The sequence below is a fragment of the Pseudophryne corroboree genome, chromosome 8 (assembly GCF_028390025.1).
Source record: "Pseudophryne corroboree isolate aPseCor3 chromosome 8, aPseCor3.hap2, whole genome shotgun sequence".
Taxonomy (NCBI): domain Eukaryota; kingdom Metazoa; phylum Chordata; class Amphibia; order Anura; family Myobatrachidae; genus Pseudophryne; species Pseudophryne corroboree.
Window position 1 is genome coordinate 195,579,195 of NC_086451.1, and position 13,102 is coordinate 195,592,296.

At 43.7% G+C, this 13,102-nt stretch overlaps 1 protein-coding gene across 2 annotated transcripts in view; it reads left to right on the top strand.

Moving 5' to 3' along the window:
* LOC134948804 (TSC22 domain family protein 3-like) overlaps positions 1-12,867 on the top strand; it is a 229,594-nt gene extending 216,727 nt beyond the window's left edge. Inside the window, exons 1-3 of one of the 2 annotated variants that reach the window (XM_063937043.1) lie at positions 8,344-8,629; positions 9,550-9,601; positions 11,576-12,867. In XM_063937043.1, coding sequence (XP_063793113.1) covers positions 8,508-8,629; positions 9,550-9,601; positions 11,576-11,821 — 420 coding nt within the window. In that variant the 5' untranslated portion in view covers positions 8,344-8,507 and the 3' untranslated portion in view covers positions 11,822-12,867. Of the gene's footprint in view, positions 1-8,343; positions 8,630-9,549; positions 9,602-11,575 lie in introns of those variants that run through there. The other variant, XM_063937042.1, reaches the window with a different exon arrangement.
* The last annotated feature ends 235 nt before the right edge of the window (positions 12,868-13,102 follow it).

Here is a 13,102-nt window from a genome sequence, read left to right on the forward strand (position 1 = left end):
GTGCACTGTAATACCAAGTGCAGAGGATGCGCACTGCAGATCTCTTTGATTTAGCATATGTCACTTCTATGTGCTTTATGGTTGTATTATTCTATTTACTTACTTTGAGTAAAATGCACTTAGAATAAGAAATGTGCTTCACCATAGAAGTGGAACTGAGAATTTCAAAATGCTCCCCATTAAGAAAATATGATCAGACCTCATCTCTGTTCGCTCAAAGTTTGTGCAATATTGAAGTATTTTGTTGTGGAGTGAGTGTAAATGAAGCGCCGCAAAAGAAAGAACTCCCTCCCACCTCCTAATGTTATCTACACTCATTCTCATTTCATTGACCTTGCTATGCAAAATAGAATCTCAGTTTTACAGAGTTCCATAAAACACACTCTTAGCAAGAATTGTTCCTATTCTACCCTATTCCTCCTATCAGTGACTCTGCCTTCCTCTCTTTCCACTCCTCAACAGTCTGCAATTGTGGCACATAAGGTCACCAGAGGACTGTGTTTTATTATGTAACAAAACAACACAGAACTCTACATATTATCTATTTACAATCCATAAATGTAAACACTCATGGCAAATGTTCCCGCAATATGCGATTAACAATTGTTTACATAAAACTATATATTATTCTTGTACTACATATGCTGAAGTGCTTTAGCATACAGGTGACAGACATGAGACAGACCTGCAGGGAAGTGGAGACAAAAATATTGTTATAGTCAGCAAACGCTAATGTCAAAATCTATCTATCTATCTATCTATCTATCTATCTATCTATCTATCTATCTATCTATCTATCTATCTATCTATCTCTATCTATCTATCTGTGGGTTGGGTATGGGTGACTGGCAGTCACTATACCAACGCAGAGAACCCGGAGTTTAGGTTGCCGGCGGGGGTGGGTGGGCGGGGGGACTTTGTTGCGCTCGCCACGCATCGGGTTCGGTGGCGAATAGTCCCATGAGTGGGTGGCGAATAGGCACATGAGTGGGAATAGTCCCTGTCAGTCAGCACGCTGACTGTCAGGATTTCAACCGGGCGGAATTCCGGCGTCGGTATAGTGACCCATTCCCTATCTATCTTTTTATATTGTCTCTATTACTGAGGTTTATTTTAAAAATGTGGGGAAAATAAGCCGTATTATTTGCTACTGTCCACAAGCAGTCACACTTATAGATGTGTTTATATGTATAATTAATAATAATAACAACATTAATTGTGCATATCTGCATTATTAATATTTTATGGACAATACCACTTAGAATTAACTGGTAAAATAAGATTTTACTCACCGGTAAATCTATTTCTCGTAGTCCGTAGTGGATGCTGGGAACTCCGTAAGGACCATGGGGAATAGACGGGCTCCGCAGGAGACTGGGCACTCTAAAAGAAAGATTAGGTACTATCTGGTGTGCACTGGCTCCTCCCACTATGACCCTCCTCCAGACCTCAGTTAGGATACTGTGCCCGGAAGAGCTGACACAATAAGGAAGGATTTTGAATCCCGGGTAAGACTCATACCAGCCACACCAATCACACCGTATAACTCGTGATACTACACCCAGTTAACAGTATGAAATATAACTGAGCCTCTCAACAGATGGCTCAACAATAACCCTTAGTTAGGCAATAACTACATACAAGTATTGCAGACAATCCGCACTTGGGATGGGCGCCCAGCATCCACTACGGACTACGAGAAATAGATTTACCGGTGAGTAAAATCTTATTTTCTCTGACGTCCTAGTGGATGCTGGGAACTCCGTAAGGACCATGGGGATTATACCAAAGCTCCCAAACGGGCGGGAGAGTGCGGATGACTCTGCCGCACCGAATGAGAGAACTCAAGGTCCTCCTCAGCCAGGGTATCAATTTTGTAGAATTTAGCAAACGTGTTTGCCCCTGACCAAGTTGCAGCTCGGCAAAATTGTAAAGCCGAGACCCCTCGGGCAGCCGCCCAAGATGAGCCCACTTTCCTCGTGGAATTGGCTTTTACTGATTTAGGATGCGGCAATCCAGCCGCAGAATGCTCCAGCTGAATTGTGCTACAAATTCAGCGAGCAATAGTCTGCTTAGAAGCAGGAGCACCTATTTTGTTGGGTGCCTACAGGATAAAAAGCGAGTCAGTTTTCCTGACTCCAGCCGTCCTGGAAATATAAATTTTTAAGGCCCTGACTACGTCCAGTAACTTGGAATCTTCCAAGTCCCTAGTAGCCGCAGGCACTACAATAGGTTGGTTCAAGTGAAAAGCTGATACCACCTTAGGGAGAAACTGGGGACGAGTCCTCAATTCTGCCCTATCCATATGGAAAATCAGATAAGGGCTTTTACATGACAAAGCCGCCAATTCTGACACACGCCTGGCCGAAGCCAAGGCCAATAACATGACCACTTTCCACGTGAGATATTTCAAGTCCACAGTTTTAAGTGGCTCAAACCAATGTGATTTTAAGAAACTCAACACCACGTTGAGATCCCAAGGTGCCACAGGAGGCACAAAAGGGGGCTGAATATGTAGCACTCCCTTTACAAATGTCTGAACTCCAGGCAGTGAAGCCAGTTCTTTCTGGAAGAAAATCGACAGAGCCGAAATCTGGACCTTAATGGAACCCAATTTTAGGCCCATAGTCACCCCTGACTGTAGGAAGTGCAGAAAACGACCCAGCTGAAATTCCTCTGTTGGGGCCTTCCTGGCCTCACACCACGCAACATATTTTCGCCAAATACGGTGATAATGGTTTGCGGTTACTTTTCCTTTAGGATCCGGAATTCAACCGCCATGCCGTCAAACGCAGCCACGGTAAGTCTTGGAACAGACAGGGCCCCTGCTGTAGCAGATCCTGTCTGAGCGGTTGAGGCCATGGGTCCTCTGATATCATTTCTTGAAGTTCTGGGTACCAAGCTCTTCTTGGCCCATCCGGAACCACGAGTATCGTTATTACTCCTCGTTTTCTTATTATTCTCAGTACCTTTGGTATGAGAGGCAGAGGAGGGAATACATAAACCGACTGGTACACCCACGGTGTCACTAGAGCGTCCACAGCTATTGCCTGAGGGTCCCTTGACCTGGCGCAATATCTAGTTTTTTGTTTAGGCGGGACGCCATCATGTCCACCTGTGGCCTTTCCCAACGGTTTACCAACAGTTGGAAGACTTCTGGATGAAGTCCCCACTCTCCCGGGTGTAGGTCGTGTCTGCTGAGGAAGTCTGCTTCCCAGTTGTCCACTCCCGGAATGAACACTGCTGACAGTGCTAAGACGTGATTTTCCGCCCATCGGAGAATCCTTGTGGCTTCTGCCATCGCCATCCTGCTTCTTGTGCCGCCCTGTCGGTTTACATGGGCGACTGCCGTGATGTTGTCTGATTGGATCAGTACCGGCTGGTTTTGAAGCAGAGGCCTTGCCAGACTTAGGGCATTGTAAATGGCCCTCAGTTCCAGAATATTTATGTGTAGGGACGACTCCTGACTTGACCAAAGTCCTTGGAAATTTCTTCCCTGTGTGACTGCCCCCCAGCCTCGAAGGCTGGCGTCCGTGGTTACCAGGACCCAGTCCTGTATGCCGAATCTGCGGCCCTCTTGAAGATGAGCACTCTGCAGCCACCACAGTAGAGATAACCCTGTCTCCAAGGACCAGGGTATCAGCCGATGCATCTGAAGATGCGATCCCGACCACTTGTCCAAGAGGTCCCACTGAAAGGTTCTTGCATGGAACCTGCCGAATGGAATTTTGCTTCGTAAGAAGCTACCATTTTTCCCAGGACTCGTATGCAGTGATGCACCGATACCTGTTTTGGTTTCAGGAGGTCTCTGACTAGAGATGACAGCTCCTTGGCTTTCTCCTGCGGGAGAAACACTTTTTTCTGTTCTGTGTCCAGAACCATCCCCAGGAACAGTAGGCGTGTGGTAGGAACCAGCTGTGACTTTGGAATGTATAGAATCCATCCGTGCTGTTGTAGCACTTCCCGAGATAGTGCTACTCCGACCAACAACTGCTCCTTGGACCTCGCCTTTATAAGGAGATCGTCCAAGTACGGGATAATTAAAACTCCCTTTTTTCGAAGGAGTATCATCATTTCTGCCATTATCTTGGTAAAGACCCTGGACAGTCCAAACGGCAGTGTTTGGAATTGGTAATGGCAATCCTGTACCACAAATCTGAGGTACTCCTGGTGAGGATGGTAAATGGGGACATGTAGGTAAGCATCCTTGATGTCCAGGGATACCATGTAATCCCCCTCCTCCAGGCTTGCAATAACCGCCCTGAGCGATTCCATCTTGAACTTGAATTTTTTTATGTATGTGTTCAAGGATTTCAAATTTAAAATGGGTCTCACCGAACCGTCCGGTTTCGGTACCACAAACAGTGTGGAATAGTAACCCCGTCCTTGTTGAAGTAGGGGCACCTTGACTATCACCTGCTGGGAATATAGCTTGTGAATTGCCTCTAGCACAGCCTCCCTGCCTGAGGGAGTTGTCGACAAGGCAGATTTGAGGAAACGGCGGAGGGGGAGACGCCTCGAATTCCAGCTTGTACCCCTGAGATACTACTTGAAGGATCCAGGGATCCACCTGTGAGCGAGCCCACTGATCGCTGAAATTTTTGAGGCGGCCCCCCACCGTACCTGGCTATGCCTGTGGAGCCCCCGCGTCATGCGGTGGACTCAGAGGAAGCGGGGGAAGAATTTTGATTCTGGGAACTGGCTGACTGGTGCAGCTTTTTCCCTCTTCCCTCGTCTCTGTGCAGAAAGGAAGCGCCTTTGACCCGCTTGCTTTTCTGAAGCCGAAAGGACTGTACCTGATAATACAGTGCTTTCTTAGGCTGTGAGGAAACCTGAGGTAAAAAATTTTCTTCCCAGCTGTTGCTGTGGATACGAGGTCCCAGAGACCATCCCCAAACAATTCCTCACCCTTATAAGGCTCTATGTGCCTTTTAAAGTCAGCATCACCTGTCCAGTGTCGGGTCTCTAATACCCTCCTGACAGAATGGACATTGCATTAATTCTGGATGCCAGCCAGAAAAATATCCCTCTGTGCATCCCTCATATATAAGACGACGTCTTATGTTCGCAAAATAGTATCCCTGTTTGACAGGGTTACAGACCACACTGCAGCAGCACTATCTGCAGGTCTCAGTCTAGTACCTGAGTGTGTAAATACAGACTTCAGGATAGCCTCCTGCTTTTTATCAGCAGGTACCTTCAAAGTGGCCGTATCCTAAGACGGCAGTGCCACCTTTTTTGACAAACGTGTGAGCGCCTTATCCACCCTAGAGGATATCTCCCAGCGTAACTTATCCTCTGGCGGGAAAGGGTACGCCATCAGTAACTTTTTAGAAATTACCAGTTTCTTATCGGGGGAACCCACGCTTTTTCACACGCTTCATTCACTCATCTGATGGGGGAACAAAACACTACCTGCTTTTTCTCCCCAAACATAAAACCCTTTTTTTTTTTTTTTTTTTTTAGTGGTACTTGGGTTAATGTCAGAAATGTGTAACACATTTTTTATTGCCGGGATCATGTAACGGATGTTCCTAGTGGATTGTGTATATGTCTCAACCTCGTCGACACTGGAGTCAGACTCCGTGTCGACATCTGTGTCTGCCATCTGAGGGAGCGGGCATTTTTGAGCCCCTGATGGCCTTTGAGACGCCTGGGCAGGCGCGGGCTGAGAAGCCGGCTGTCCCATAGCTGTTACGTCATCCAGCCTTTTATGTAAGTAGTTGACACTGTCGGTTTATACCTTCCACCTATCCATCCACTCTGGTGTCGGCCCCACAGGGGGCGACATCACATTTATCGGCATCTGCTCTGCCATCACATAAGCCTCCTCATCAAACGTGTCGACACAGCCGTACCGACACACCGCACACACACACAGGGAATGCTCTGACTGAGGACAGGACCCCACACAGCCCTTTGGGGAGACAGAGAGAGAGTATGCCAGCACACACCAGAGCGCTATATAATTTTGGGATTAACACTATATTGAGTGAATTTTTCCCAATAGCTGCTTGTATATACAATATTGCGCCTAAATTTTGTGCCCCCCCTCTCTTTTTAACCCTTTGAGCCTGAAAACTACAGGGGAGAGCCTGGGGAGCCGTCTTCCAGCTGCACTGTGAAGAGAAAATGGCTCCAGTGTGCTGAGGGAGAAGCCCCGCCCCTTTTTCAACTGACTTTCTCCCGCTTTTTCTGGAATACTGGCAGGGGTAATTTTACATCTATATAGCCTCTAGGACTATATATGATGTAGATTTGCCAGCCAAGGTGTCATATATTGCCCTCAGGGCGCCCCCCCCCAGCGCCCTGCACCCTCAGTGACCGGAGTGTGAAGTGTGCATGAGGAGCAATGGCGCACAGCTGCAGTGCTGTGCGCTACCTTGGTGAAGACCGAAGTCTTCTGCCGCCGATTTTCCGGACCTCTTCTTGCTTCTGGCTCTGTAAGGGGGACGGCGGCGCGGCTCCGGGAACGAACACCAAGGCCAGTTCCATGCGGTCGATCCCTCTGGAGCTAATGGTGTCCAGTAGCCTAAGAAGCCCAAGCTAGCTGCAAGCAGGTAGGTTCGCTTCTTCTCCCCTTAGTCCCTCGATGCAGTGAGCCTGTTGCCAGCAGGTCTCACTGTAAAATAAAAAACCTAAAATAAACTTTCTTTTTAGGAGCTCAGGAGAGCCCCTAGTGTGCATCCAGCTCGGCCGGGCACAGAAATCTAACTGAGGTCTGGAGGAGGGTCATAGTGAGAGGAGCCAGTGCACACCAGATAGTACCTAATCTTTCTTTTAGAGTGCCCAGTCTCCTGCGGAGCCCGTCTATTCCCCATGGTCCTTACGGAGTTCCCAGCATCCACTAGGACGTCAGAGAAAAATGGTAATTGAGTCAGAAAAGGTGACCAGATAAACACAAAGCCCATCTACATACTTAGGGGCATTTTAACAAAGGCGGGGGTCCGTTTGCAGACTCTGGGTGGGCTCCCTCCTCTCCATGGTGCAGTAGTCTCTGGCATTGGGCTATTATGCCATAACTATTTGGCCTGATTACTATTGTATTTTTAAAAAAGATTATACATATTACCTTCCTTTTGGCAGTGATTTTTGCCACACGGCTGCAGTGCCCCGATGTGGGACTCTGGGCAGGTATGTAATAAAACATGGGTGCAGTGTTTGCGGTGTGGGCCCCCTTGTGCACCGCACACATTGCACCCATTTTAGAAACGCCAATATACATACTTGAGGCAGCTGTAGATCAATAAAAGTGACATCAGAATGTAAAGCTTGACATTATACAATAATATCTGCTAACGGAAAATTAAACAACTGGTCGCATTATCCATAAATCATACTTCGTACATTTAGCATCTGATACAGGTTGGAAGTAAATCAAGTGTACATTGCTCAGGAGAAGCGTACACATGATAAATGTTTACATTCACCCATATGCAGACATGCACCTCATGTCAAGACATGGGTGCATCTGCATGTGTAACATATGCAGCAGGTTGGCTACTAGCCACCATCATCATTGCGCAACTGCCCTTCTAAAATGTGTATTTTGGCTTACGCCTAGATTTGCACAGCCTGCATTTGTGTGACTATACCCTCATGAAACTGTCTATGAGAATTCCCCATCACACCCCAGTTCCACCTCTTTGGTAACAAGAGTAGTCTGAAATGAGCCCATGTCTGGAGCATGCACAGGGCGAAGTCATGCTAAATGCATGCAAGAAGTGGGCGCATGTTTACTTCTGCACCAGCCCCTTACTTGTTAGTTTGTTGCTTTTTTACAGCTACAGTATGTGCTGTTTTTACAATTAACATAACACTTGGATTCAAAACACAGTTCCAAAAAAAAGTCAACATAAAAACCAAAGTAATGTTTTACTTGGTGAGATCATTTATCCATTTTAATGTCAAATTTATAAATGTGCAAAGTTGGTTGAAAAAATTAAGTTAACATTTTCTCTTTTAAAATAAAACAATGCGGCAGTGTTATAGATTACATTGCACTTTCAGGCTACTGCTTTACATTGGTTAGAAAAATATTCTCCATAAAAAAATCTACCTACTAAAGAAATGAATGTACTAGATGGTGTGTATTACCAGGCAAGATAGTGATTATTCCCATGCTGGCTCTGATCTTATTTTGTTCTTTGCTCATTTACGAAGATAAACACTATGTCACTTATTTTGCAAGTGTACTGAATGTGAATATGTTGCATTGAACAAGACTTGTTTATTAGCTCTGTGGGTTAGAGAAGGGGGGTATATGACGAAGTCATCCTAATTTGCATAAGGGGGGTGACACCATATGATGTCACCACCCACAGCTATTTAAGGGCGTGCAGCACAGAAATAGCACTCAGTCTGAAGCTTGTTGCATCAGCAGTCTAAGATCAGATCAGGGTGTTTCATTCAAGCACCAGAGCGTACAGTATAGGATATATTAAGCTGCAGGTTTTGTTGGTTTTTTTTGCTTGTGGAAGCGTAAACAGAAATCTCCTCCTGCAAACATGAGTACAGGAATGTGTAAATACCCCATGGAGGTGGCTGTGTATGAACTACACAATTTCTCTATTTCATTTTTCTCCTCCCTTCTGGGAGCAGACGTCGTATCTGTTAAACTGGATAACAGGTAAAAATATTTTGCATTTAGCTTATGTATTTTTATTAGCAATATAAATAGTCACCGTAAAGCCTTGCAGATGCCATAACTTCGACATCTCTTAATTTGCAGTGTTCCCACTTACAGAAATATAATTCATTGCAGCTACACATTATATGCACAGTGGGTGTCAGCCGCATTGTATATGTGCACTTCCAGGCTATTACAATAGCATTTCATTCTTGTAGCTAATTAGACATAAATAATTGAGAGAATGCAGAATTATAATGTGTCAGATCAGATTATAGCAAACTGTATTCCCTCTGTAATGCATTATAGTATTTTGGTTTATATTTTATGATACATACAAAATATGTGAATTATTGTCTAGAATGTACAGTGCACTTTGTGCTGTTTTCAGCTTTATATTTACGTATGTTTTCTAATTATGCATAGTAATATTGCACCATTGTATATTGCTGTAATATTGTATACATGCCTGAGCTTTGTTGCCATCAACATGAGAGGATGGCTGGGCGGTTACAGCAGGATTATCCTGGTTTGGACTGGAACAGCTAGCTCTGCTTCCGCCTCCTTGTTTGTAACAGGGTTGCAGGAGACAATTGCTTTGTCTGTGCTGTCAGTTTAACCCCTCCGGGTATATGCACATGTAGCATGATCCCCTGCCAAGGGCATGCTTTAGGAAGCTCATTATATATATATATATATATATATATATATATATATATATATATATATAGTGTTGAGATTACAGAATAGATAGAAAAAGGGTCAGACTATATGGGCCAAGCGGTTCTTATCTGCCGTCAAATTCTATGTTTCAATATATAGATCTCTCTCTCTCTCACTATCTCTCTCTATTTATATATTATATATTCAGAGGTTACATTATTACTGTAGCCAACCGATTTCTTCTGTTTTTTCCACAGTGCATCAGGGGCAAGCGTGGTTGCAATAGATAACAAGATTGAACAAGCCATGGTGAGTATTTCCTTTTGTATTATGCACCAACATAACAAGTTCTAATGATGTTATTAGAAATCAGTTCTCATTTTGGCATGTGGGAAAGTCTTGGTAAATTTTATATGAAAGGGAACCTTTAAAATACAAGGTTGCATCATGTAACCTTACTGTTTACATTACAATGGTACACTGTGTGATATTTTGTGAGTGTACTACACTTTGCACCAAGGAAGAGTCTTTGCATTGTAATCCGTGGTGCATTTGTGCTGAAATAACATCAACCAATTACTGAAGTGTATGAAAATGCTTTCTAGTCGGAGGTCTCCCTGTTTTCCATGTGGGAATATCCTGCTGCTGTTGCTGAGCAGATTTCTCCACAGAGACTCTGGGATCTCATTGGACACATCAAGACTGCAGTGTAAACTGCAGACTGTGGCAGGTTGAGGATGTGGGAATCCCATATCTTGGGAAGGAAACTGCAGGCATTCATTTACACAGTTAAGAAAGACTCCTTCTATTTCTTATTTTTCTTTTAAGACCTAAAGGTCTCAATCTTTGTATTAACAATCTGAATGAAAAGATAATTGCTTTATTCAATGGTAGTCATTTTAAATTAAGCCATTGATGAGCATTGTAATATACATGTTAGAACATACTATGTTCAAATGCTTTGTTTCACGTAACTGGTCATTTACATTTTATTTTAAACGTAATCAGACATTAAGGCAGTGATTCAGCTGCAGTAAGTGCAGGTTGCCTCACACATCGTATTACCACGGCTAAAGTGCTAACACCAAATCAATTAGTGCAAGTAAATGGGGGATGTTAAGGCAAATTCAAGACGGGATGCTCATTGCAGGAATAGCTAAATTAAAGAATTACAATGTGCAAGGCAACTCCCACTTAATTGAATCTCCCCATAAGAAATTATAGAGCTTTGTTCTCTTACAGTCATTTATAATAATGTTAAATTGCGCTGAATTATTGATGCATTTGTGTACAGTATAAAAATCTAAATGTACTCATCATCATATAACAACTAGATATTGATTTATATGGGTTCCTTTAGCAATGGAACAGTCAACCATGTTTGCCTTCCTCAAACTTCACCAGGGTTGGATTAATAGTGGGCCGACAGGGGCAGTCACTTCAGGACCACCACAGAGGGTTAGTCTGACCCCACCAATTGTCGAGAGCAGGTGCTCTGTGGCGTTTACATGGGCTACCATGCTGCTGCATCTGAATACATTGCATAGAGCATACTGAGTGGCTCCTGTGTTCCTTCATGTCCAAGCACTCTGTATGAACTTTGCATCCAGATGCAGTGGCAACCCCGCCTGTATGGCTTGAAATCATAAGGAGCCTGCTACAAACAACAATTTCTGTGGGACTCTGTGCAGCATCCTGGTGGACGATATGAGGCATATTATTAATACTGGAGGGGGGGCATAACATTAATAGTGGAGGGAGCAGTGGGGCATATTATCATACACTGCGGACACTGGGGCATAATATTAATATTGGTGGCATTGTGTGGCATAGTGGGGGACACTGTGGCACATAATATTACCGCTGGTGCCATTGTGCGGCATAATGGGGGGCATTGTATGGTTTAATATTAATACTGGGGGCATTGTGTGGCATACTGTGGCACCGTGTGGTATACTGGGGGGCACTGTGTGACATACTTGGTGCAATGTATTGGCATAAGTTTATACTGGGGCCACTGTGGCATCATTTGCATAATGGGTACGTGTGGCATAATGTCATTTTGTTAGTAGAAGCCCCACAGATTAGTTGCCATGGGGCCCCCACAAACCTTAATCTGGCCATGGACCTTACAGACCTATCTTTACTGAATCAGGCTAACAAAGCATTGGGCATCTGTCTAGCAGCTATTTCACTGTATATAGGTTACTGAAACATGTTTATTTCTGTTTGGATTGCAATATTATTAGACTTTTCACAGATTTTTTTTTTTTATTCCTACAGGATTTGGTAAAGAATCATCTTATGTATGCAGTGCGAGAAGAGGTGGAAGTCCTTAAAGAGCAAATCAAAGAGCTGGTGGAGAAGAATTCTCAGCTTGAGAAGGAGAACTGTCTATTAAAGAATCTTGCCAGCCCAGAGCAAATGAAGACGTTTCAGTCCCGACTTCCATCTGATGAAACAACAGGAATGTCAACCCTAGATTTTCTGCATTCATCCCAACCACGCTCAGTAGGATCTGTAGTTTAAGTGGCTCTGTCTTTGGAGTGGGCAGAGCCACTGAACTTTTCCTACTCATCTTCCTCAATAAATGAGAAAAAAATGTAATTTTTTTCCCCCCTCTTTAAAGTGTCACCTTGGCCTGGAGGGTCGTTGACTAGCCTAAACTGGCACCATGAGATGTACCAGGGCTAGAGCATGCTTCCTCACAAGTCTTTTCTTTAAGTGAAGAGTGAGAGAAGCTATTCAAGTTCTCTTCAAGAAGAGTACCGGTCAGAGAGAACTTGTGCGCTATGGAATATGCCATTCTTGGTGTCAGGCTTTTAATGCAAAGCCAAGATAATAGCAGCAGTTGTTGATGGAGGCCATAGACCGCTTTAGAAAGAGATCGCTAACCATGGAGTATAAATTTGGCCAGAGGGGCTTCATCATAAACTCTTCCAATGCAGAAAGTGAGGATGATGACCGCCGGGACAGAGACTGGTGAAGAATACGTTCCTCCATTCGGTTGCAGAACAAAGCAGAGTTTGATATGCACCTCAACACTTTGATATGGAAATCTGTGTTTAGTTGGCTAACAATTGCCCTCGTAAGTGCTAGTGGAGGCTTCTTAAAATCCCCACACATCACAGGGCTGTTTAGCATAAATGTATACAGACAATATGTAGTGTTGGTTAAGCGGTTGTTGTAAAGTCTCACTGAAGACTTGGAGTATGCTACATTTAATATGTATGGACACTATCTTTTATCTATGTTTCTTTTTATCTTTTTTATACATGTCTATATTAGATATTTATATGTCCTTCTGGTTTTCATCTGTTTTCTTGCCAGAGCACATTGGCTTACAAAGGGCCTCCTGTAAAAGTTCACACGCGACACTTTAAAATCCGGGAAAACTAAAGACTATGGACTTTTTTTATACTGCAATATTAATGCCTTTAGGACTAATACTTCTGACGATAACCTTACATGGCTCGATGGAATCAGTATCTTTTGCTGTTTAATGTTACTGTCAAAGATATCAACAATGTACATAACTCAGTGGATCCTGCAATAAAACCTTTTTATACATATAACTAGGAGTATGTTTTCTTATTCCAGATGGTTATAGTGTTTTATTACAAAATGGTATAGTAATGGATATAATGATAATATTTTTTCAATTAATCTGCAACCTATAATTACTTAACTGAGAGCTAAGGAATATTTGGGGAACTGCAGCTTGCTGACCCCAGGGACATACAAAACAAGTTCATTATACCTAGCCTTAATGCAGTTTTTCTTATTTCCTTTTTCCTCCCTTCCTGGATG